At 40.9% G+C, this 27,368-nt stretch overlaps 1 protein-coding gene across 7 annotated transcripts in view; it reads left to right on the forward strand.

The window, feature by feature from the left end:
* The window catches only part of AHI1 (Abelson helper integration site 1), a 95,691-nt gene that overhangs the window by 16,283 nt on the left and 52,040 nt on the right, over nt 1-27,368 (forward strand). For all 7 annotated transcript variants that reach the window (XM_064169297.1, XM_064169301.1, XM_064169298.1 and 4 more), the window contains exons 10-18: nt 1,845-1,997; nt 2,497-2,629; nt 4,280-4,403; nt 7,032-7,261; nt 8,340-8,431; nt 9,532-9,650; nt 12,568-12,698; nt 15,071-15,211; nt 17,535-17,737. In XM_064169297.1, coding sequence (XP_064025367.1) covers nt 1,845-1,997; nt 2,497-2,629; nt 4,280-4,403; nt 7,032-7,261; nt 8,340-8,431; nt 9,532-9,650; nt 12,568-12,698; nt 15,071-15,211; nt 17,535-17,737 — 1,326 coding nt within the window. The remainder of the gene's footprint in view (nt 1-1,844; nt 1,998-2,496; nt 2,630-4,279; nt 4,404-7,031; nt 7,262-8,339; nt 8,432-9,531; nt 9,651-12,567; nt 12,699-15,070; nt 15,212-17,534; nt 17,738-27,368) is intronic.

A 27,368-nucleotide genomic window follows, 5' to 3' on the forward strand; every position in this document is an offset into this window, starting at 1 on the left:
TTCCAAACTCAACTTTTCATAGCTATCTTTCAAAAATACTTTCCCACTTTGTATATTTTGCCATTGACAATCAGAAAGGTTTCAAGGTACTTTGTTGAAGCCTGTTACTCTTTACTAGAAGGCATGCCATTTTAGGTCACTGGACACATGCAGATGTGTAGATTCTCTATGTGATCTAAGTCATTTAACTTGATTCCCTGTGCCCTCAAACTATGGTTAGCCATATTTCTTTCTCAAATGAAAACTCCTCTAAAGACTTTGTGCTGAGGTCTGTGTTCAAGATAAATACAGCATTGCTTTTTCTGTAATGCAAGTGGAATATCATTATACATAATTTTCCATAGATACTGCCAATTGTCATAAGTCCTCCTTCTGCTCACTGTTTATGCAGTTAAAGGTCGTCTGTGGAGGCCTGGTGAGATGGAGTCCAAAACCAAGCTAATTTCTGGGATTAGTTCATATGTTTTGAGGACATTTTTCTGATCTGGAATTGGGAATGAGATCTTCAGATCTCTTGCTCAGTCAGCTGCTGAGGTTGTTAGGCATTCTGTGTTCTTTGAGCAGCTGTGTCTCATCTTTGTGGAAGTGTTCTGAGACTGTCTTCTTCATTACCTGGAAGTTTTCCTAGTGTGTTTAGGTGTTATGATTAGTTTACTGTTGTCTCTACTTTACCTTACTCTGAATTTCAAATGATATGATGAATCTCTATAGGCTTTCTGAGCTGTGCTTGGCTTGGATCCATTAGCTACTGATATTATTTCATTCTTGTTCTTGTAGATGCCACATTTGCCAAGGCTGGATTTGAGCTCCCAGTTAGAGCATGACACTTTTCTATGCATAGATTTCTGCTTTCATTTAAGATTGCACTACCTGTTCTCTGGAAGAGCTCAGATCTTACATAACTCCTGCATGGGCTGTTAAGTAGGAAAACAGATGTCTCTCATGAAAGAGAGCATATTCTGTGGAAGTAGACATCTATGTGTGAGCAAACTGATTTAAGCTCCTAAATTGATTTATACTTGCATAGCAGGTATCTGACCTGCCTTTATAGTTACAGGAACCTAGACTGTTATTCACCCTGGCGTGGATACTTAGCAGCTGTCAGCTCAGAAGAAAGCAGTAATTCTGCCTGGTATCCAGATCTGTTTCTCAAGACACTTGTCTTAGTGAAGCTCATCACAACTGCAACTACTGATTAATAGCCTCTGCCCATCAGCTGTAGTGCTGCTAGGCTCCTTGACAGCATTAAGGCTTTCTGTGTATTTAGGCTTGGTGTAAGATTCTGTAAGCATACTTAAGTTTGGAAAGTATATAAGCCCTACCAACAATTAAAATCATGAATGTGGTCAGTCCTGCTTTTACCTTTTCAATACTTGAGTGTTGTTTGTTCGATACAAAATGCTGCTGATATGTTCTGGCATCATGTTCTTGTGAATGGATTTTTGTTGCTGAAGCAGTGTATTGATATGAAGGTGGTAAGTTAATGTCACTGCTGAAAATGTACATGCTGAAATACCCTACTACCTGATGAAAAATAGAAAAAGGTGTTTCTAATTTTCACTAACCTGGATAGTTAATTAAAAAAAAACAAACAGAAGTATTAATTACTTGAAAAATCTTTTATCTGAGTGACACATCTTTGGGAGCTCAGATTACTTTCTGACTTGCTGGTTACTTTAAATTAGTTTTTTGCTAGGCAGTTTTCATATATTAAGCTTTTACCAATCTCTATTGTTCAAGTACAAAGATATAATGCACTTAAAAGTAGCTTTTAATTTTTCCAGGTATTGGACTGTTTATTTTTAAAGTATTTTTTCTTAATGCTTAGTTTTGTTTGCCTTAAGGTTGCTTCTTCTTTCCACTCTGTGATAGCTGGTCAGCAGGAAGGAAGTAGTGCAACATTGTGTGAGCTCCAAGGAGAAGGATCTAAAAGATCCCGTGAACCTTTTTCAGAGAAAATAAAGGAGCCACTTAAATGGACCAGATTGCCTGGACAGGTGAGATGTTTTTCTTTGCTTTTTAAAAAAAATGATTTAAAAATCCAATTTCATGGTTAGAAGTGTTATGAAGTAATTTATTACAGTATCACAGTATCACCAAGGTTGGAAGAGACCTCATAGATCATCAAGTCCAACCCTTCACCACAGAGCTCAAGGCTACACCATGGCACGAAGTGCCACGTCCAATCCTGCCTTGAACAGCTCCAGGGACAGCGACTCCACCACCTCCCCAGTCTGAATTTATCCATTTCTAGCTTTGTTTCATTCCTCCTAGTCCTACCACTACCTGACATCCAGAAAAGTCCCTCCCCAGCTTTCTTGTAGGCCCCCTTCAGATAATGTAAGGCCACAATAAGATCAAACTTTTCTTTTAAATTCCCTTAAGGTGTTAGTAGCTTTTTAAAACTTATGCATGATGGGAACTAAGAATGTGTTTAATGAATATGATCTACTCAACGCTTACCTGTCTCATCCCAATTGTTGCCTGAAAAGCTAGGCTTGCCGCATACCCAACAAGCACCTGTTCTCACTGCGCGCTGGAGACATGGGCTGCTTCTGTATCCGTTTCTCTCACGATGGAAAGACACTGGCAGCAGCATGTGCAGGAAGGAATGGCTATCCCGTTGTTTGTAAGTTCATAGTAAGCTTAGGTTATTTTTTTGTTGTTGCTGTAACTCACATTGCTTGAATTAAAGGACAAAATATGTCTTTTTGATTTGTGATTATTTTTTTTCCCTAGGCGTTCTGCTTTGTAATTGTATTTTACCAATTGTACTTTGCATTAAAAGAGCATTGAGGGAAATGTTCTTTCTGTGTTAGTAGAGCTGAAACTGACTTTTCATACATGGTAATGCATGTGCAGTGTAATGGTATGGAATCACACTAAGTTTGTGACCAGATGATAACAGAAATATGAAATCAGTTTGCATAAAAAGCATCTTTTCTGATAGTAGGGTATTAAGTGAAATAACTTCCAGCCTCTAGCCCACACACTTTGTGCAAGTTCTTTTCCTAACCTGTCATAAAAGTTAGATACATAGAATCATAGAATCAACCAGGTTGGAAGAGACCTCCAAGCTCATCCAGGCCAACCTAGCACCCAGCCCTATTCAGACAACCAGACCATGGCACTAAGTGCCTCATCCAGTCTCTTCTTGAACACCTCCAGGGACGGTGCCTCCACCACCTCCCTGGGCAGCCCATTCCAATGCCAATCACTCTCTCTGGGAAGAACTTCCTCCTAACATCCAGCCTAGACCTCCCTGGCACATCTTGAGACTGTGTCCCCTTGTTCTGTTGCTGATTGCGTGAGAGAAGAGACCAGCTCCCACCTGGCTACAGCCTCCCTTCAGGTAGTTGTAGACAGCAATGAGGTCTGCCCTGAGCCTCCTCTTCTGCAGGCTGCACACCCCCAGCTCCCTCAGACTCTCCTCACAGGGCTGTGCTCCAGGCCTTTCACCAGCTTTGTCACCCTTCTCTGGACACATTCCAGCACCTCAACATCTCTCTTGAATTGAGGAGCCCAGAACTGGACACAGTACTCAAGGTGTGGCCTGATGAGTGCTGAGTACAGGGGAAGAATAACCCCTCATCTTACTGGCCACACTGTTCCTGATGCAGGCCAGGATGCCATTGGCTCACTTGGCCACCTAGGCACACTGCTGGCTCATCTTCAGCCTACTGAACTATTGTCATCTCCAGACAGACTACTGGAAGCAGCTGTCTTCTTTGGTCAGGCTCAGGTGGAACTAAAAATATTTCTTATTACTCAAACCTGGGGCTCCTCCTTCACACTAGCATCAGCAGCACAGTTCTTGAGCCCTGCTGAGGTGTACACAAAGTAAATATTTAAATGTGAGGAGCAACAAGTCTAGATTCTTTTGTTATGCAGGCCCAGAAAATAATCTCAGTGTTAATCTCTAGCAAAGATTGTAAAATCTATTGTTAATCATTGTTAATCTTTATCAATGTTTGTACAAATGTTTATGACTTATAACCCAAATCTGTTTCTAATGATTTAGAGAAGTAGGCTGTTTCTTAAGGGTTAACACATTTGTGACATCCGTGAACCACTAGATGGAAGTATATGCTTGCTATCCATGCATATCTAACAGCTGTTTGATCTTGTTCTCTGAAAATGAGAAGGTAAAGAAAATCAATTGACTTCAGCCAGCAGAAACTCAGCCTAAGATCAGACTCAACTTTGTACTAATAACTGTAAACACTCCCAGGTTTTAATTTACTTTTGAACAATTATTTTTGTATTGAATCTTCACTAGTGTATGAAATCCCTTCTGGACGCTTCCTGAGAGAGTTTTATGGTCACCTTAACATCGTGTATGATCTATGTTGGTCAAAAGACAACCACTACCTTCTTACTGCGTCCTCTGATGGCACTGTGAGGTCAGTATGATGATGGTCTAACAGATAATGTGGGAAGCAGAAAAGAAAGTGGTCAGTTTTGTGTCTTACTGCAAACTGTACTACAATGTTTAACTGAAGATTTGATTACAACCTGGAGATTTGATTACAACTGCTGGAGAGGGTCCAGTGGAGGGCTTTGAGGGTGATTGGGGGACTGGAGGGCATGGCTTATGAGGAGAGGCTGAGGGACCTGGGGCTGTTTAGTCTGGAGAAGAGAAGACTTAAAGGGGATTTGATAAACGTTTATAAGTATCTGAAGGCTGGCCAGGAGCTGGGGGACAGGCTCTGCTCACTGCTCCCTGGGATAGGACAAGGAGCAATGGGTGTAAGTTGCAGCAAAAGAGGTTCTGCCTCAAATCAAGGGGGAGCTTCTTTTCTGTAAGGATCCCAGAGCATTGGCACAGGCTTCCCAGAGAGGTCGTGGAGTCTCCTTCTCTGGAGCCTTTGAAGACCTGTCTGGATGTGTTCCTCTGTGATCTGTGTTAGATAGCATTGTCCTGCTCTGGCAGGGGATTTGGACGCAAATGATCTCTTTGTGTCCCTTCCAACCTCTAACATCCTGTGATCCTGTGAACCTGACTTGCTCTTTAATGATGTAAAAATTGTAATGCAGTGTATCACTTAGGCTGTATTTGCTACGTTGCTTTCCATTGTATATGCATTTGAGAAAAAAAGCTTTCAAAAGCTTATAGTGTCCAAATCTACAGTGCAGCAGAAAACCAAGAGGCTTTATCTTCCAAGAAGTTACTGAGACAGCTGGAGTATTCAGTCCTTGGAGAAACTACCATGTAACAAATGTGGTGTTAAGTTTTGAAATTTAAACATGAGGCAGCAAATTGGAAATTTAAGATTCATATTGTGTACAAATTGGCCACAAGGCACATATGTATGCTGATGGGGATTTTTGGTCAGTTAGTTAAATAAGTCAAGTTGCTGTGTTGTTTCTGAGGCTGAATATGCATACATGTCCCTTTACAATTAAAGAGTGTCTTTTGGTGTTCAAAGTTTAAGAGCAAACCCACAAAACTGTAGGAATACACAAAAATATGGCTGTGGCACTTCACAATTCTATTGCAAGCAACTTCATAGTTTTTCAGAAGGCTTTTTATTATTTTTGAGTTCTTCAGAACCCTATCTGTTGTTTCTGTTATGCAACCCAGAAATGCTACAGGCAGTTGCATAACTGAAATGCCAGAATTGTTAAATGAGATATTGTGTGTGTGGAACTGTTCTTTTTTCCCCCTTTTTTTTCTGCTTGCACTTTGTTAAAAAATGAGCATTTTGAGAGCTTAACCTGGTTTTGTTTTTCTAAATTAAATTAGATTTATATTTTTTCTACATCAAAGTAAATGGCAATTTCAGTAATTTGTTACCTATTAGAAGGCCCAGCTGTTCCTCAATTCTTGAATTTGTGGCAGCAAGTTGAAGCTAGTGGTCTGACTTCTTTTTTGTGTGCTGCACATAGTCATGGCCCCAAGTTACTAGTTCCTGTATTTGCTGTCCATTGCCTTCAGCTCCTTAAAAAGTCTCCATTTAGGCAAGGAGTTTCTGTTTTTTTCCCTTCCATGTTGGAAGCATTTTGGCATTGAAACGTGGTGGAATCAAAAGATGAGTATTAAAAGGCACTCCATTGCTTTTAAGTCATTATGAGTTTATTACTTGAGTCATCTCAAGTAATTATGGGTTTATTACTGGAGTAAACTTGAGTCCTGGTGGATAACAATTTAACCATGGCACAGCAATGTGCCCTTGTGGCCAAGAAGGCCAATGAGATCCTGGGGTGTATTAGGAGGAGTGTGTCCAGCAGACCAAGGGAGGTTCTCCTCCCCCCTCTACTCTGCCCTGGGAAGACCTTATCTTGAATACTGTGTTCAGTTTTGGACTCCCCAGTTTAAGAGGGACAGGGATCTGCTGGAGAGGGTCCAGCTGCCCCACCTGTAGTTTATGATCCAGGTACCGTTCCATTCCTAACAGACTCCTCATCAGGGAAGGCTCAATAATAAATTGTATAGCATTGAGCCACAATTATTTTGTAAGAAAAACCTGATCTTACAGCTCTGGGTAGAGAAGGATAGAAAGTAAGTGAATAGTAAGAGCTGAATTGATGTAAAGAAAACATCCCTGAGATCACACCCTGTGGCAGGTAATTGTTCTTCTAAAATATTCTGGGCTTTCAGTTTTATATAATGGTCCTAAATATTCTTTTGTGGTTTATTTTTGTTGTTCTACTCCCCTTTTTCTTTTATTTTTTTAAGTAAGTCATATCTCTGAAGACCTTAATTTGTTTCTGTAAGTCCTGAAAGAAACTGATCAATTCCATACAATTCTTGATGTGTATTTTAAAATGTACAAAATATCCATTAAGTGATTGAATAGTCCTGAATTTACTTTGAAGACAGAGTACTATGTCAAGCAGTAAATATGTCTTCTTGGAAAGTAACACATTAAAGGATTAAATATAGGTGGAATAAATTGGTAGGATAAACAGGCGGTGTTAAGTGTTTGCAAGCATTTGCCTAGAACAACTAGCATGAAATATGCCATCAGTTATACCCCTGTATGTGACAGCTTGATGCAGTAGATACCCTAACATGCTTTCCTTTTTAGAATGTGGAAAATAGAAACACAAGCAGCATCTGCAGTGAGAGTTTTTCCTCATCCTTCATTTGTGTACACTGCAAAGTACCACCCAACTGCTGACTCATTGGTCGTGACAGGATGTTACGACTCAGTGATCAGAATCTGGAATGCAAATGTCAAAGAAATCCATGGGCAACTGCTACAGGAGCTTGATGGTCACAAAAGTTTCATCAACACACTTTGCTTTGATGCAGAAGGTATGTACTATGCATAGTATTACTTTTTCAACTAACCTTCTGTTTAGTTGAATGAAAACTTGAGGGTTTGCAACATTGACAGAGAACGTGAAAACTTAAGAGAAGGGCAGAGATTTCACCATTACAAATAGTGTTAACTGGTAGATTAACATCTGTAAGTCATGTAGTGGTGGAGAGTGGGAAGAGTTGAAGATTGATGAATGAATAAAATACTTGGAAGTGTTTGACTTCTAATATTAGTGATATCATTAGTAATTGTGTGGCTCATTTTGGAAGGTATTCACTGGAATAGGTGCCACAATGAGGAAAGAGTTACACTTTTATAAAGAGTATTTGTGTTTAACAAGTGTTAGAAAACAGTATTTATTCTTGTTCACGATGCTCTCAGTGAACATATAGGTAAGCAGTAGGCTATCCTGTGAAGCTCACTGAGCTGTAAATGCTTACATTTTGCTGGTACTATAATATGAGGCAAAATGGAAGTGTTGAAAAAGTATTCAGTACCCTGCTATCTGACTTAAGTGCTGAATCCAAATTTATGGATTATTGAGAAGACCAAGAGAGGATCTAATAAATGTACATAGATATCTGAAGGCTGGGTGTCGAGAAGGAGAGAACAGCCTCTCTTGCTTGTGCCCTGTGATAGGGCAAGGGGCAGTGCTACTACAGCACAGAAAATTCCACCCCAACACGAGGAAGAACTTCTGTACTATAAGGATCACAGAGCACTGGAACAGACTCCCCAGAGAGATTGTGGAGTCTCCTTCTCTGGAGACTTTTCCAGACCCATCTCGATGCATTCCTATGTGACTTGCAATAGATTGTATGGCCCTGCTCTGGCAAGGGGGTTGGACCTGAAAATCTCCAGAGGTCCCTTCCACCCCCTAACATCTTGTGATCCTGTGAACTTATGATGTGCAGTATGAGCCAAGTGTATTTACAATGAGTATAAAACAAGAGAGAGCAGATGCTTGTTCCTCACCTATTTACAAAAGTAAAAGTTGTTTCTTGTTCATACATACTTGTTAAATTCTTTGTGTGGTATTCTTCACCTTAACAAAAAGTTATTATTTCACAGGACTCCACATGTTCTCAGGAGATAGTTCAGGACTGATAATAGTTTGGGATACATCTGTCAGAGGAAGTTCTCAGCACTGGAGAATTAATAAGGTATACAAGTTTCTTAAACTGGCATTGTAATTTTTGTGTAAACTGTTGCCAACCTATGCATATGATTTTAATTCACGTTTTTAATACATTAACTTTTAACTGAAAACTGGGTTTTTCTTTGAATAAAGGTACAGAAGAGCTCGTAGAACATGCTGTGATACCCTAACTTACATATTTTGAACAGATTTGCAACTTAAGTTTTCTGTGTATAAAACATAAAAACACTTGAGGTTTAAGAACATTGTTTAGACAGAGAGATTAGGTTTATTTTCTTGAGACAGCAATAACATAGGCCATGGGCTTTACAAATTGCCTTAGAGGCCTGATATTCAGTCAGCATTTCTGATTTCTGTTGTCAGCTGTGTTCCAGAAATTCAGAATCCCAGCAGAATCTGCCTTGTAGTTGTGAAGAGTTGAGTGCCTTAATATAGGAGCAAACTTCTTCCTTAACCAAATAGAGTGAAGCAGGCAGAGAGAGAGTAATGCAAGGGAGAAATTAATAATTATGTGTAAAACCATGAGGTTTAAATCACAAAGTTATAACTCTGCACTGGTGAGACCCCATCTGGAGAACCTCATCCAGATCTGGAGTCCCTATTACAAGAGGAATATGGATGTGCTGGAACATGTCCAGAGAAGGGCCATAAAGATGATTGGAGGACTGGAACACCTCTCCTGTGATGAGTGAGGGAATTGGGGCTGTTCAGTCTGGAGAGGAGAAGGCTCTGAGGTGACCTTCTTGTGGCCTTCCAGTATCTGAATGGAGCCTACAGGAAAACTGGGGAGGGACATTTTAGAATGTCAGGTAGTGATGGGACTAGGGCGAAAGGAACAAAGCTAAAAATGGGTAGATTCAGACTGGATGTTAGGAAGTTCTTCAGCATGAGGATGGTGAGATCCTGGAACAGGTTGTGCAGGTAGGTGGTGGAAGCCACATTCCTGGAGTTAAGGGTAGGCTGGATGAGGCTCTGAGCAACCTGATCTAATATGAGTTGTCCCTGCCCATGGCAGGGGTGTTGGAACTAAATGATCCTAGTTGTCTCTTCCAACCCTAACTGATTGCAGGATAACTTTTTATTTTACATTTGTCCTTTTTGTAGGAAATAGCAGAAAATGATCTTAAGGGAACACCAATAAATCATTTAGAGATGCATCCAAATGGAAGGCGTTTATTAATCCATGCCAAAGATAGTACCCTAAGAATCATGGATCTCAGAATGTAAGTAGATTTATGGAGACAAGTGTGTATTTTAGTTGAGAGCTTACCTGGGGAAATGAAGTACCATAAAACTATTAAATGTTGTGGAGAAGAGAGATGTCCTAATAAGCAAGGATAGCAATGTTAGGGTTAGGAAATTGTTTCACCATACTGCCATATGATAGACCATTTGTGTGATACTGGGTGTCTTAGAATAGGATAGCCAAAATCTGTTAAACTACTTGATAGCTTAAGGTGGCATGAGGAAAAAGAGTACTCTCATGAAAATGAAATTCACTTTTTAAAATGTCATTTATTTCTATGTAGGTTTCTCATTGTTAAGATTCTGACAAGAGTATTTTGATGATGAAATAGAAGGAAAATTGTTATAAAGAATGAAAACTGAAGTGATACACTAATTATGGTACATTAAGCAGGACATGAGGTATTTTTAACTAAGTTTGATAGTTTTCTTGGGTTTAATAGTTATGGATATTAGTCTTTAATAATAGACTACAATAAAACAGAAGAGTATCACAAAATCACTTGAATCTATGAGGTTGTCCAAATCCAATAATCAAGGCAGGAAAGCATGTTACTCTGAGATTTGATGAGTTAGGCTTTGAATATTTCAAGAGATGGAGAGTTTACCACTTCTGTGATCACCATGTTCTAGTGTTCCTTCACCCTCAATGTACATTAAGGAAAAAAAAATCTTATTAACCAGAATTCCTATATATATTTGTGCTCATTCCCTCTTGTGCTTTCCCTGGCTGAACTTGAGAAGAGTCACATTCTTACCAGTTACACACATGGTGCACCTGACTGTTCTGTTCTGTAAAGTCACATTAAAAACACAAACACTCTTTTTAAGTCATTTGCCCTTAATTTGATGGGTTCCTTTCCTCCTCTCCCCATGCAGAAAATAAAAGGTCCCTCACGTTCTACATGAAGTTATCTGAGGGACATACCTTTAATAGCATGAGATGTTCTTTTATAATGTAGTTTTCTACATATATATCCTGTATCAGGAAATCTTACTTGTAATTAATACATTGGTTTGGATGTTTCAACTAGCAGAAGACTTTCCAGTTTTATAGTGCATTCTTCATCTTTAACTATAAATGATAAATAGTAATGGCCATGTTAGAAGGATAAACTGTCCACTCAGTTGAAATCTAAAATTGGTGGACTAACAGAGGGAACCTGCAGGTTTTGAAGCAGATAGTTTTATCTCCAACATTCCTGAAAAGGCAGAGAAAATGGACATGTGTATTGATCTCTAAGAAGGGGTTAATATGGTGTGCAGTTTCCCAATCACTTGAAGCCAGTTTATCCATAGGACAAACCTTTTCCTCCTATCTCCCATACTTTTGGTCATGTATTCCTAGCATTTCCTTTTTATCATCTCAAGAGATCTTTTGATGCAGGGTTAAGTCAGATCAGTGAACTGATCAGACTAAAAATCAGCCTGCACACAAAAATGATTAATTTTCATTGTAATCAGCTATCTGATCTAACTCATCTGATAGCTGCCCAAACATTAGAGAAGAAATGAGGGAGAGCCTGGGAAAATAAGGGTGGAGAGGACAGCAGCAGGACTGCTGCTTTGACCACAGCCCACAGTTACATTGGCTTCAGTCTATCAATAAACCACGAGGTCAGATACCCAGCAGTGATAATTCTGCACGTCAGCATTAACTGTTCATTCCCTGCATGAGAAAAGAGGGGGTGGAGGTCACAGATCAACACAATTCACTTTGATTGACAGCTAGTTGTTCTTAACTTTCATCTTTCAACTTGTCTTTTTGATCCTTTTGGATAATGCTGCTGTCCTGTCAGTCAGGTATGTGATGAGGGATTTGGTTTTTGGTTCAGACCTCTCCTTGGGGTTTCACATGCAGGTTTAGTCTTACATCTTGCAGAGTTCTACATGACATCTCGGAGATATTATCTTACTGACACAACTAAAACTTCTGTGTGGACTAATGTGGTATTATACTGTGATCATTAAGACATCCTTTCCTCTTGTTTGCCAAATAGGCTTGTGTCTTGGGTATACTTACTCAGAATATTGTTCAAGTTTTCCATGGACTTCTCCCAGAGTACCTCTGTTGTTTCTGCATTGTCTTTGAGGGTTGTCATGGCCTAGTACCATTCTTCTTGCCTTAAACTCTGCATTGTAGTATTGCTGCTGTGTGAGTCTCTCTTTTCAACTTTCATATCACTTTCCAATCTATACTTCATGCTTTACAACCTTTTACAAGCTTGCTTAATGCTTCTTTAAATCCTTTGGAAGGTTCTTGTTTTACTTGATGCCTACAAACTTTTCGACAGTCATCCATTAGTTGGCCATTATTACTACGCTGACAAGCAGTACTTCACTGAAAAACAGGATTAGGATACCTAAGTTACCAAATAATACTACAAATATTAATAGTACACTAATATTGATGTCTGAAATTTGTTGGTTCTACTGCTGGTTTTCTAACCAAAGTGACATTAATATGAACCTCTGAAGAAAGCTGCCAGATAAATTTAAGCACTACTGCGATGTCATCAAGTTCAGGAAGCACAATGAAAAGGTTTTTGGCAGAGCTTGGAGTAACAGTGCCAATTTCCCCATTTTCTCCCAAAGCTGAGGATCAAGAAAATGTAAATTACTACATCTGTATCCATTCTCTACCTCTGATTGCTTCTATGTTCTGCTGAAAGACAGGGATGTACACTTTCATCTGTAATTTCAGGTGCATTATGAAAGCCAGAGAAAAGAAAGGGTAAACACTGCACTCTGCACAGGGTGGGTGCTTGCATATCTGTTTAGGCTGCACAGCACATGGATTATTTTGAGGAACCAAGGAGGGGACTGACACATAAAAAGTCAAATTTTCTGTTCTGAGGATATCTGCTACATTTTCAAGCTGTTCTTTGTCTCTAGCTTGGCTACAAAGAAATACATAGGTGCTACAAATTACAGAGAAAAGATCCACAGCACCCTAACGCCATGTGGTACATTCCTCTTTTCTGGAAGTGAAGATGGAAAAGCTTATGTTTGGAATCCAGAAACAGGTAACTCTTTTACAGGCTCAAGTCAGGCTGTCAAGGCCAAAAGGGAAAGGGTTTTGTAAGCTTTATTGAAACACTTTTGGTATAGAATAAAACTTCAGTAAGATGTCATTAAATTCTAAAACCTTGTCTCTACCTTTAGATACTTATTACTAAATAGTTAGTAAATATTTACCACTATTTGGTAAATATTTGCTATTTTTACTAAATATTTGCTAAACAACACTAAATATTTACTAAATATTTATTACTAAATAACTAAGATTTAATTCTCTCTAGGAAATTAATAGGCAGAGGTAGCTTTTGTAATAATCCATCAGGAATGGAGCGCCTGAAAATCAGCATTCTGTGTGCTACAATTCTCTACCTGTGGGTGAGGATCTTAAAACAGAATGCAGAAAAATGTTGTAAGTTAGATCAGTCTTTCTGATGTGTTTTTTTATTTGCAAATTGGGCTCTGTTTCCCAAGGTTGGTCCGAGGCTCTGAGTAGTTTTGGCCTTTGAAATGTAGGTTTTTTTTGTGAAACTACTGAGCTTAAGGAATAACTCAAAATCCAAACTCTTTCTGGAAAAAAAGTTAAGCAAATGTCAGCTAAAGGGTTTGTCATTTTTGTTTGGGGACAAAAATCAGAATCAACCAGGTTGGAAGAGACCTCCAAGATCATCCAGTCCAACCTAGCACCCAGCCCTAGCCAGTCAACTAGACCATGGCACTAAGTGCCTCATACAGTCTTTGCTTGAACATCTCCAGGGGTGGTGATTCCACTTCCCTGGGCAGCCCATTCCAATGCCAATCACTCTCTCTGGGAAGAACTTCCTCCTAACATCCAGCCTATACTTCCCCTGGCACAACTTGAGACTGTGTCCCCTTGTCCTGTTGCTGGTTGCCAGGGAGAAGAGACCAACCACACCTGGCTACAGCCTCCCTTCAGGTAGTTGTAGACAGCAATAAGGTCACCCCTGAGCCTCCTCTTCTCCAGGCTAAACACCCCCAGCTCCCTCAGCCTCTCCTCATAGGGTTTGTGTTCCAGGCCCCTCACCAGCCTCGTTGCCCTTCTCTGGACACATTTCAGCACCTCAACATCTCTCTTGACTCGAGGAGCCCAGAACTGGACACAGTATAACAGCAAAGGTAGCAGAATGCACATTTTTGTTTCGATGACATTGTGTTCTCTCTCCAGTTATTCTTTCCTTTTAAAAAAGTATTTAAATCAAATGTATTTTTGAAGTGGCAGCTAACTAACAGTTCTGATATGAATTTCTTTCTGTGCTTCCAACTGTATTAGCTTATATGCATGCCACTACATAATTTGTCTGAAAACTTTAATAAAAGAAGAGAGGAAATTATTAGTATTTTTTCAGTGGGCTTTGACTCCTATGCACTAAGTTTCCATAGTGCCACGAGGTGAAGATCTGATTGTATTAGGTTTCTTATTTTACTAATTTTGTGCTCATCTTTCATTCCTATTGCCAGTATTATATAATTGAAATCCACAACTGAGATAGCAATCTCTGGCAAAGCTCAAACACAAATACTGTGGAACGCCACCTTTCCAGAACTTGCTTATCAGTACAAGAAAACTCAGCTAACCTGATGCATCCTCTGGGGTTTCCTGCAGCTATTGCAACAGCACTAACTTCTCTCACTTATTCAATAACTCAGAAGCATGCACTGTTTTGGGGCTTATGCCAAACAGTACTTTTCAGTGAGGATTTTGACAGAATTTTATTTATTTATACTGACATTCACTGCTCTGTAGTAATACAGAAAAGGGCCATGAGGATGGTCAGAGGGCTGGAGCACCTCTCCTGTGAGAACAGGCTGAGATAGTTGGGGCTGTTCAGGTTGGAGAAGAGAGGGCTCTGAGGAGACCTAATGGTGGCCTTCCAATATCTGAATGGGGCCTACAGGAAAGCTGGTGAGAGACTTTTTAGGGTGTTCTCTTGATTAGGAGGAAGTTCTTCACAGAGAGAGTGATTTCCCACTGGAATGGGCTGCCCAGGGAGGTGGTGGAGGCACCGTCCCTGGAGGTCTTCAGGAAAAGACTGGATGAGGCACTTGGTGCCATGGTCTAGTTGACTGGATAGGGCTGGGGGATAGTTTGGACTGGATGATCTTGGAGGTCTCTTCCAACCTGGTTGATTCTATGATTCTATGACTAGGGGGAATGGAGCAAAACTAGAAGTATGTAGATTCAGATTGGATGATAGGAAGAAGTTCTTCAGCGTGAGGGTGGTGAGACACTGGAACAGGTTGCCCAGGTAGGTAGTGGAAGCCACCTCTGGAAGTTTTTAGGGCCAGGCTTTCAGAAACTCTGATTTTGCTGTATCAAATGTGTTTCTGTGGTATTAATAAACATGTTTCATTTCTGTAGGAGATCAGGTGGCCATATATTCTGAACTCTCCTTCACATCTCCGCTACGTGATGTTGCCTTTCATCCACATGAGCACATGGTGTCATTTTGTGCCTTTGGTCAAAACCAGCCTATACTTGTATACATATATGATTATAAAGGTATAATGCAAATGTTTCTGTTGGTTTGTTTGGGTTTTTTTTTAATACACAGCTGTAAATATATTTTTATAAGATATTTCCAGTATCTGAAGGGGGCCTACAGGAAGGCTGGGGAGGGACTATTTACAAGATCTTGTAATGGCAGGACAAGGGGTAATGGGTTTAAACTGGAAGAGGGGAGATTTAGACTAGATGTTAGGAGGAAGTTCTTTCCAGTGAGGGTGATGAGATACTGGCACAGGTTGCCTAGGGAGGTTGTGGCTTCTTCCTCCTTGGAGATGTTTAAAGCCAGGTTGGATGAGGCCTTGAGCAACCTGCTCTGGTCAGAAGTGTCCCTGCCTATGGCAAGGAATTCGAGCTGGATGATCCTTGAGGTCCCTTCCAACCTAGACCATTCTGTGATTATATTGGTACTTCTTTTAAAGGATAAATTAAACAGTCATTTGATGATAAATATGTCTTTATCTTGGGACACAGCAAAAAGTGAACTGGACATGATGCCGAGTTAGCCAGCTCTAGGTGCCCCTACTTTGAGCAAGGGCTTTAGCCCTGCCAGTCATCAGAGGTCCCCTGCAAGCTCAGGTTTTAACGTGTTCTATATGCAATCCTGTGTGATTTTTTTTTTGCAGCACTTTTTCATATATTTGCACCCTTTCTACAAATATTTTGATGCTCCTTTTCAGTACCAAGATATATTATGTAGCCAGAAAATACTGTCTTTCTGAAAATTAGTATATAAGTTAATAGAACTCTCAGTACTTTGTGCTGGCTATTAGAAAATAATATTGAGGAGCTATATAGAAACCTGTGAGACAGTGTAGGTGATTTTAATAATCAGGTGTAACATCTGTGCTGTGATTATGGAAGAAGTATATTGATTCCACGTGTTACATGAAAAAGGAGGTAGTCATAAATGCTAACTTGAAATTTTTGATAGACAAGGACAATCTAAATTTCATTTTTGCAGGCTTTTCTGTCAGTTGTGTTTTCTTGATTAACTTCAGCAGCATCATTGTTTCAGTTAAGGACATCATTTCAGATGTCAGGCTGCATCTGAGCAGCAGGTAATGTTAGTACAAATCATGTGATATATTTTGCCTATCTGGAAAATATTTTTGGTTGAATTATGTTTGCAATGAACTTAAATTTATAAAGCTAACCCTGTCTTTCTACATTTACTTCCTAAATAACATGTGGTAATGAATTTAGTCATATCACATTTCACTCTCTAGGTTGTTTGTCTGTTGAACTGGTTGAATTGTGCAGAAAATAAAGAGCAATAACTTTACAATCAACACCCAGTGTTAAACTCGACCCAGTAAGGTCTTCATTCTAGATAGAAATGGAAAATTGTGGGGAGGAGAATTTATTTGAGGTGGTTTTTTGACTGATAAGGAGACAGTCTTAAAGAAGCTCATAGGGTAGTCTAAAATACATGTATGTGTGAATGTATATTTAGAGATCACACAGCTGTCACACTGGTGGTTACTTGGGTAATCTGACTGCTTAACTAAGTCACTGGTGACAGTAAGATTTTGCATGATGCCTGATCTTTTCTACATTGGCTGTTACTAACTTTTTGTTCCTGCTTTGGTTAAAAGCACACACATTGCTTTCAGAAGACAATCTTACTACCCTGGTGTTAAGAGTTAATGATATGGTATATTAATTTTAGTCACTGACATAGTTTTTGAGAGAGCTTTACATACACCAACAGTTTTATGAATATCCTGGACAAAGCTTTCATGAAGAATACATTTTTTAACCTTTGTTGGCTGAGACCATAGCACAAAAACGTTGCAAAACTTTAAATGATGATAAGCACAACTTCTATCAGAAGTGTTTTATTCTAGAGCTGGCTACCTCCTAAGAATGCCTTCCATGCCCAGATATGTGTCTAGCAACTTCTGAAATTTTAATCAAGGATGATAAACTCGCTTCAACTAGGCTGGAAAATATGTGAATTGCACTAGTAAATTAGCTATGCTGAATTCAGTGCGAGCTCTAGAACTTGATTGCCATTGAAAAAATCCTTTCTCTTTACCTCCCCAATATTTCTGCATGTTGAAAAGTGAATGAAAACACTGGTTTTGTGTGAGATGTTACTGAACACATAACAGAAGGGAGAGTTAGGGGGATATGGAAGAGTATGGGCAAAAATTGAAGTCATTTTCAGGTTTCTCATGTAGCACTACTAATACTGATTCTGCTGGTGTTTGACTGAAGACATGGCTGGCATAAGGGAGAGTGAGCATTCAATTATTTTCTTTCCCATGGCAACGTAAGAGTTCACCTGATACTTTAATGTTGGTTATTTCTACAGTTGCGCAACAGGAAGCTGAACTCATAAAAGATCTCAGTTCATCACTTACCACAGCTGCACCAAGAGGGCCACAGTTCCTTAGCAGCTTTTCTGAAAGTCCTGTGCAAAAAAGTTCAGTGATGTCTCCAGCAGATCAGTTTGTCAGTGTTGCAAGAGCATCAATGAGAATGCAGAAGGTGAAACAAAAACTTGATTCTGTAATGGTAAGTCGAATTTCATTTACTTCCATGTTCTGAAACTGAGATATGTGGCAAAATGTGGCCTGTTCTTGAGAGATGAATGCATCTTTGCTCTGCTCTTGTGAGACCCCACCTGGAGCCTCCAACACAAGTATGACATCAAACTATTGGAGCGAGTGAGTCCAGAGGAGGGCCATGAAGATGCCCAGAGGGCTGCAGCACCTCTGCTATGAGGACAGGCTATGAGAGTTGGGGTTCTTCAGTCTGGAGAAGAGAAGGCTTTGAGGAGACCTTGTAGTGGCCTTCCAGTATCTGAAGGGGGCCTGAAGAAAGGCTCGGGAGGGACTATTTATAAGGTCTTATAATGACAGGATGATGAGTAATGGGTTTAAATTGTCAGAGAGGAGATTCAGACTAGATGTCAGGGAGTTCTTCACAGTGAGTGTGATGAAACACTGGCACAGGTTGCCCAGGGAGGTTGTGGCTCCTCCCTTCCTGAAGGTGTTTAAGGCCAGGTTGGATGAGGCCTTCAGTTACATGTGGACTGCCTCATCTCTTGATATGTGAATACTTCTGAATTTATTAATAGTATGTTTATTTTTTTCCAGGCTTTACTTCACATTATATATCTGGAAAATGTTGCTAAAAGGTTATCAGAATGGTTACCAAAATTCTGATAAGCAGAGGTGTTAAGAAGTGATTTTTTTAATGCAATATTAGACTAGTAGAATGTGAAAGCATTCTTTTCCATCTACAGACATACAGTTGTGGTTGAATTTGTTTTTATCCTCTGAGTGTATTTATTACTGTACCAGAATTCATTAAGGGAGTAGGTACTGTGTGGAAAAAAAACAGAAGCTTTTACCTTGGATTGCATCAAATATACTGAACTTTCATCATTAAGCTGTATAAGTATAAAGTATGGTCATATATGATGCTTTGATATAGTGTACATCAAATACTATGTGTAGTCCTTCCAGATGGTCTCCTTTGGAGAATTTAGTTGAGATGCAAAATATATCTCATTCTGTGAAAACAGAACAGAATCAAAGCCACTGCTTTTCAGAAAAGAACCCACACATGCAGGTCTTTTAATGAATGTATAAAAACGGTACTGATACTAAGCCAGTAAGTGGAAGAAGCTCTAAAGTTATGCTTTTGGCTACAACAAAGACCTAGAGTCAGAGAGGGATGCCAAAGTGGTGTATATTGTCTATCTTTTAAGTATCTGTCCTCTGAGTCATCTTGGTTGTGGGAGATTCTGAAATATACCATGCTTGGCTTCTGTGTTTTAGCACAGATCAAGAGATGAGTTCTTTAGTAACTTACTACAAGTTCTACTTGAAGATGCAAAAGCAGAGGACTGGTGTAAAATCATTGCAAATTCTGTGACTATTTTTGGCCAAGTGCAAGGTGTCTGTGTAGGCTGAAACAGCTTTTTCACCTGATCATGTCTGCAATGCAAAATTTCTATGTGTAAATCATCAGAGGAGGTACTGGTACTCTGTAATCTTATCTAGCATGTTTATAGGAAATTTGTAGTGTTTTTAAAACCTCTGAGCTTCACTGAGTATAGGTTCATAGAATTGTCTTAAATTTCTCTTCAGTTTTTCCCAAAGAAAACTTGCAAATAAATAGGAAGCCAGTTTTTGACTGTGTAACATAAGTGGAGTTTTGCTCCTTTTTTCTTTTCTTATTTTATTTCTTATTAAAAAGCAAAACTTTGGCTGAATATTCTTTTAGAATACCATAAATAAAACCCATCCCAGAATATATACAGAGAAGATGCTTGTGACATTCTATGTAGGAAATCTAGGACCAGTCCAGATATACAACACTGGTATTTGTTGTGCACTCCTTCTGAAAAAGAACATAATGAATCACAGAAACATTCAGGTTGGAAAAGACCCTCAGGATCACCAAGTCCAACTACTGTCTCTACTCTACAAGGTACTTGAGCTGATGCTCTTGTTAAGTAATAAAGATGAAAGAGCCCATAGGAGAAAGATGACTCTAAACTTAAGAACCTTATCTGCTACAGTTCATTGTTGAAAAAAAATGAGGATGGATCTTTGATCTAGCATCCTGGCCTGTATCAGGACTGGTGTGGACAGTAGGACAAGGGAGGTTATTCTTCCTCTGTACTCAGCACTGGTCAGGCCACACCTTGAGTATTGTGTCCAGTTCTGGGCTCCTCAGTTCAAGATAGATGTTGAGATAGTGGAAGGTGTCCAGAGAAGGGCATCAAAGCTGGTGAGAAGCCTGGAGCACAGCCCTGTGAGGAGAGGCTGAGGGAGCTGGGGGTGTTTAACCTGGAGAAGAGGAGGCTCAGGGGTGACCTTATTGCTGTCTACAACTACCTAAAGGGAGGCTGCAGCCAGGTGGAGGTTGGTCTCTTCTCCCAGGCAACCAGCAACAGAACAAGGGGACACAGCCTCAAGTTGTGGCAGTGGAGGTCTAGGCTGGATGTTAGGAGGAAGTTTTTTGGCAGAGAGAGTGATTGGCATTGGAATGGGCTGCCCAGGGAGGTGGTTGAGTCTCCATCCCTGGAGGTGTTGAAGCAAAGCCTGGATGAGGCACTTAGTGCCATGATCTAGTTGACTGGCTAGGGCTGGGTGCTAGGTTGGATTGGGTGATCTTGGAATTCTTTTCCAACCTGGTTGATTTTATGATTCTATGATGTAGAAGTTACCCTGACCAAGTGTGTGACATCATACTACCTATGAGTGTGTCGTGAGCTAATTCTCCATAGCAGTTACTAATACGTTTTCCACTATATCAGATTACTATGCTAATATCAGTGTATATGTATCCAGGCATGTTCTTAAGCTAGGATGCCAGTTTTAGCCAACCCAGGAGAACTCTTTCTACTTCGTGCCTGAGTCTACACAGTCTGTGTCTAACTGAGCCTGCATTTAACTTTTTTGTGTTTTGTACAATTGATTTGGTTGGTTTTCCTGGCGGCTAAAAGAAAGAAGCTTGCAATTCCAAATGTTTGTGGTAATCTTAATGTCTTGGTTTGGTTTGGTTTTCTTTCAAGAAAAGGAAAAAAGGAAAGAAGCTTTAATGGCAAGCCTGTAGATGAAGTGCCAGAATTTTGTCAGAACCAAGGAACTGAATATATGTCATTACTGTGTGATGAATCACAGAATGTTAGGGTTGGAAGGGATCTCCAGAGATTGAGTCCAACCCCCTTGCCAAAGCAAAATCATATTATCTGTAGACTATTTCTAAACTGTGGGATCAAATGCTTCCTAGTTGAAATTTTTTGGGTAGATGCCATGGTCACTTCTGGGCTTCTGTGGAGAAAAAGCAGTGAAGCCCCCAAATTATGAGAGATGTCTGTTGCAGTCTAGATGAGTTCCTGATCTGGGTGATTAGATTAAGAGAGCTGCAGGGAGCATCAAGGAAACACATTTGCTTGAGAAAAGCTAAGTAAATATGTTTCAGCTTTCACAGAATCACAGAATTTCAGAGGTTGAAAGGGACCTCCAGAGATCATTGAGTCCAACCTTCCTGCCAAGCAGGATCCCCTAGCATTGTTTGCACAGGAGCACATCCAGGCAGGTTTTGAAATTCTCCAGAGGAGATTCCACAACCTCTCTGAAGTGCTCCAGTGCCTTACAGAGCACTGCAGAGCACTTTCTTCTGTTGAGGTGAAACCTTCTATGTTCCAATTTGTAGCTGTTGCTCCTTGTCTTACTGCTGCTGACCACCAAAACCAGATTGGCTCCATTGACTTGACACCCACCCCTCAGATATCATAGACATTGATCAGATCTTCTCCAGACTAAACAGAACTAGGTTTCTCAGTCTCTCTCCTTAGAGAAGATGCTTATGGCATTCTTGTGGCTCTCCACTGAATTCTCCCCAACAGGTCCCTGTCTCAAACTGGGGAGCCCAAAACTGGAGATAGCATTCCAGGTGTGGTCTCAGTAGGGCAGCATAGAGGGGGAGAACCTCCCTAGGTTTGCTGGCCACACTTTTCCTGAGGTGGCCCCGGATGCCATTGGTTCTCTTGGCCACAAGGGCACATTGCTGGCCCATGCAGAAATTGCTATCCACTGGGACTCCAAGATCTTTCTTCATAGAACTTCTTTCCAGCAAGGCAACCCCCAACCTGTACTGGTGCCTTTGTTTTTGTTGTTTAAGTCTAGAAATTGCTTGAGAGGAGAAGAGAGCAGTCTCTGAGTGAGTGCCAGACACCTGGCCCTGTAGAATCCCAGCCTTCATTAGAGTCCTCTTAATGCTGCTGTCATAGAAATCGTTGCTTTTTTTGCATAAGTGGACACTTGATTCAAACTTGCACTACAGATTTACAAGCCATAGTAGTGCATTCCTGGTGTAAGCCTTATTGCCTGTATATTTGAGAAGAGTAGCAGAATTTGGGGTTGGTGTTTGTTTCAAATGCAGTCATGAACTTTTAAATCCTTCAGAATCATGGTTGAATAATGCTCTTTAACTGTCTTTTAAAAAAGGATATCCTAGAGGCTTACAGCTTCCAAAGGGAAGCCTAAAAATGAATAAGACTCAACACAGAGCTGAACAACTTGATTTGACTTGCAAGTGTCTATGGAAATGCCAATTGTATTGCTTGCAAAGGTCATAAAATTACATTCTGAGGAAAAGAATATAAATTGTCAGCTTCTCAAGTCTTGTGGTATTTTGGGTTTTGTCTCATGCAATTGTCTTAATGTGAGAACAAGTTCCACTGCAAATGTAGTTTGCATAACTTGCATAGATCTCTGCAAACACACAAACCAAAATGCAAATCAGCTATGTTTAAACATACCAAAAACATGTAGGTATCCTTTTTCCCTCCAAAAACTAAATGAGTGTTACAACTCTTGCTTTTACTCAATCCAGGATAGTAGTAACCTGTGTCTTTGATAAAGCTGTGGTCTGTGCATGAAGCAAGAGGAGCCTGTTGTGAAAAATGAGTAGATTGATGGTTGGCTATCTTAGCCAACTTTACTCGTTGTAAAGGGATTTGGCAATGCCTTCCCACAGCATGTTTCAAAAAAGAAAGGATTGCTTCACTTTCTTCTGTAGGCTTCTGTCTGTTGGAGGAGAGTTCATTACTCTTTGCAGAACAGTGTTCTCCACCTGGAGAGTGAAGTACACTGCTGAATCCTTAATACTCACTTATTAGTTGAGTGGTTGCTTTTTCTGTTATAAATTTGTGCAGATTTTTTCCTCCTTGGGTGTTTTAGAGATTTCTTCCCCTAGATCTTAAGTATTATTTAAAAGCCATTAAAGCTCTGGGTTTGTGTTTACTTTGGATGGGCAGTCTTTTATAGCACACCTGTGTTAAACTTCACTGCTGTCGAGGGGAGGAATCATAGAATGTCAGGGGCTGGAAAGGACCTCAAAAGATCATCTGGTCCAGCCCCCTGTGCCAGAGCTGGATCACCTAGAGCAGATCACACTGGAATGCATCCAGATGGTTCTTGAATATCTCCAGAGAAGGAGACTGCACAAACTCCCTGGGCAGCTGGTTCCAGTGCTCTGTCACCCTCACACTGAAAGAATTCTTCAGGTTCACATTGAACCTCCTCTGCCTCTACTTCCACCCATCACCCCTTGTCCTGCCACTGGGCATCACCAAGAACCTGACTCCATCCTCCTGGCACTTGCCCCTTACATATTGATAAATATTAATGAGGTAATCTCGTAGTCTCCTCCTCTCCAAGCTAAAAAGCCCCAGTAATGAGTCCCTCATGTAAGACTGCTTGAATTTAAAGCTTCTTTTTGATACCTCTTTTATAAAAATGAGGGTTGTGTTGGGCTGTAAGGACTTGGAGAGGAAGGGAGAGTTGTAAGACAGAACTTAGCACTTTAGAAAGGCCTGTTTTCTTAAGTCTTCAGGAGCATGCATGCAGTCTCCTAGTGTTCATGTCTGCTGCATTTGATTTCAGCACATGCCAGGCAACCAAAAACAGAACAAGGGGACACAGTCTCAGGTTGTGCCAGGGGAGGCATTGGCTGGATGTTAGGAGGAAGTTATTGGCAGAGAGAGTGATTGGCATTGGAATGGGCTGCCCAGGGAGGTGGTGGAGTCACTGTCCCTGGAGGTGTTGAAGCAAAGCCTGAATAAGGCACTTAGTGCCATGGTCTGGTTGACTGGCTAGGGCTGGGTGCTAGGTTGGACTGGATGATCTTGGTTGATTCTATGATTCTATGATTTGGCAGGTATAATGTGTGTTTGGGTAAGACAGCAGGAAAATACAAGTTAATTAAATGCTGTACAGGAATAATTTACATACATGGCTATATAATTCATCCAAACACAACTAAGGCAAATTTCTCCTGATAGCTGTTTCCCTCCAGGATGAACCAGGGAAGTGTCTGTTAAATGTTAGTTTTGAGTAGTTTACTCTGCTGTCTTCAGTCTGATTTCCAAAGGCTGATATATTCATTTCTCAGTAGTGTCTGAAGTCAGCTTTTTGATAGGAAATTTTGAAGGAGAATTCCATGAGAATACTTGTCTGAAAAGTGTACATTTGTATCACTGATGGAGCAATGTGCACTCAGCGAGCAATTCATACAGTGGGCAGATGCTGTGTATCTTACTGCAGGAAGCCTTTCCCTAGAGCTGACAGTGGGTAAAAAAGAGGAAACACTGAGAAGCTGAGCTGGACACGTTTGCAGAACAGGTTGTTTAACTAAGCACACAAACTGATGGCTTTCCACTGTATTGGTGTGTATCAGGGATAAATGTATATTAGTGAAACTTAGTCACTTGTGTGTGTACATAGAAGAAAAGCAGATTGATACTGGTGTTACTCAGAAAAAGACCTCTGCATTCTGCTAATGTTTCACAGCTACTACATACTAATATCCTGTTAGATTTGTATACTGCAGGAAAATCAGTAGCTGAAAGAGTGCTTCACTAGTAAAAGACAGTCATTATTATACCACTACTTCCAGTAGAATTAAATCTGTATTGTTTTACAAAGCCCAAATACATTAGGGTCTAGGGAGGTTCTTCTCCCCATCTACTCTGCCCTGGTGAGATCACACCTGGAATACTGTGTCTAGTTTTGGGCTCCCCAGTTCAAAAGAGACAGGGACCTGCCAGAGAGAGTCCAACAGAGAGCCATGAGGATGACTGGGGGACCTGAACATCTCCCCTGTAGAGAGAGCCTAAGAGCCCTGGGGCTGTTTAGTCTGGAGAAGAGAAGACTGAGAAGAAATCTGATCAATGTGTGCAAAGATCTGAGGGGTGGGTGTCAAGTGGATAGGGCCAATCTCTTTTCCATGGTCTGCAGCAATAAAACAAGGAGCAATGGCTACAAACTGGAGCACAGAAGGTTTCACTTCAGCTTCTTTGTAGTGCTCTGTAAAGCACTGGAGCATTGGAACAGGCTGCCCAGAGAGGTTGTGGAGTCTCCTCTGGAGACTTTTGAAACCTGCCTGGATGCATTCCTGTGCAAACTACCCTAAGTGATCCTGGTTTGGCAGGGGGGTTGGACTCGCTGCTCTCTGGAGGTCCCTTCCAACCTCTAAAGTTGTGGGATTCTGTGAATGTGAAAGTCTAATACTAGTAATACAGAAGATAATGGTAGCAGATGTCCTCTGCTTTTGCCAAGAGAGTTGGACTAGGTGATCCTTGAGGTCCCTTTCAACCTGCTGTTCTATGATTCTGTGGCCCAGTTACTCAGTTTTAGTGCTACATAACCTGCATCCCACTACACCTGCCAATGCCCAAATATCCTGTCTTATGAAAACCTGTTGAATTGTTTGACATTTATTAAATGACAAAAAATAGTACCTAGATAAATTATATCCCTTCTGGAAACAAGCCACTGATCTACTTTGTTTTAAGCTGTCTCTTGTCTTCATACAGAATTTACAGACCAGTTTCCAAGTTTGCAATATATCTTTGTTATGTTCAGATCCACAACTGAAGTTTAAGGGTCTGAGCTAGAGTTTACATAGACCAGAGGAAGTGCCCAGCTGGTCAATGGGTCCATGTCCAGGTGGAGGCCAGCGGCCAGCAGAGTCCCTCAGGGATCAGTCCTGGGACCAGTCTTGTTAAACATCTTTGTCAGTGGCATGGACAGTGGCATTGAGTGCAGCCTCAGCAAGTTTGCTGACATCACCAAGCTGTGTGGTGCAGCAGACAGGCTGGAGGGCAGGGATGCATCCAGAGGGACCTGGACAGGCTGGAGGGAGGGCACAAGCCAACCCCGTGAGGTTCAACAAGACCAAGTGCAGTGTCCTGCATCTGGGTCGAGGTAATCCCAAGCACAAATCCAGGCTGGGCAGTGACTGTCTGGAGGGCAACCCTGAGGAGAGGGACTTGGTGGTGCTGGTGGATGAGAAGCTCACCATGAGCCAGCAGTGTGCACTTGCAGCCCAGAAAGCCAACCAGATCCTGGGCTGCATCAGAAGTGTGGCCAGCAGGTTCAGGGAGGTGATTCTTCCCCTCTACTCTGCTCTGGTGAGACTCCACCTGGAGTACTGCATCCAGTTCTGGAGCCCCCATTACAAGAGGGATGTGGAGATGCTGGAGTGTGTCCAGAGAAGGGCCACTGGGATGCTCAGAGGGCTGCAGCAGCTCTGCTATGAGGACAGAGTGAAAGACATGGTGCTATTCAGTCTGGAGAAGAGGAGGCTTCAAGGAGACCTCCTTGTGGCCTTCCAATATCTGAAGGGGGCCTAAAAAAAACGCTGGGGAGGGACTTCTTAGGCTATCAGAGAGTGACAGGACTGGGGGGAATGGAGCAAAGCTGGAGGTGAGGAGATTCAGACTGGATGTGAGGAGGAAGTTGTTGAGCATGAGAGTGGTGAGAGCCTGGAATGGGTTGCTCAGGGAGGTGGTTGAGGTCCCATGGCTGGGGGTGTTTAAGGCCAGGCTGGATGAGGCTGTGGCCAGCTTGCTTTAGGGTGGGGTGTCCCTGCCCATGGCAAGGGGATTGGAACTAGATGATCCTTGTGGTCCCTTCTAACCCTGACTGATTCTATGATTCCATAATATACATAGGCAATATTGGATAACAAGTCAAGAGTAAAGTTTGGGAAAGGTTTTTGCCGTGTGATAGGTGTGTGTACACAAAGAAACTCCATAGCAAACCAAATTTTAACTGTATTATCTTTGTTGCTATGGAAATGAGGACTGCAGATGTTTTTTATGTAGCTTACAAAAAGAAAGTATCTGGAATGGGCTGCCCAGGGAGGTGATGGAGTTGCTATCCCTGGAGGTGTTCAAGAAAAGCCTGGCTGAGGCACTTAGTGCCATGGTCTAGTTGACTGGATAGGGCTGGGTGATAGCTTGGACTTGGAGGTCTCTTTCAAACTGGTTGATTCTATGACTTAGGATCTAAGTGTGCTTTATTGCTTTGTGAAAGTCAGGTTTGTGTTAAGAGTGGTTTAAGATTTACTGTTTTTCTCTCAGTTTGATATTTAGCAATTTCTTCATCAGTGTAGTATTGTTTGAGCACTCAAAAAAGAAATTATTTTTCATCAGTAAGTTTAAAACCACATTTTATTTCTATGTATGGAGGTTCACCATGATTCTAGGACAAACAATTCTACTACATCATTTGCATTGCTTGAGAGTTTGTGTCCATATGTAAACAAGCAATTCCATTCATAAGCTTCAGTAATTTGTCCAAGTTTATGTATCCAAATATTCTAAACACACACACCA

This window comes from Pogoniulus pusillus, chromosome 31, assembly GCF_015220805.1.
Source record: "Pogoniulus pusillus isolate bPogPus1 chromosome 31, bPogPus1.pri, whole genome shotgun sequence".
Classification (NCBI taxonomy): Eukaryota; Metazoa; Chordata; class Aves; order Piciformes; family Lybiidae; genus Pogoniulus; species Pogoniulus pusillus.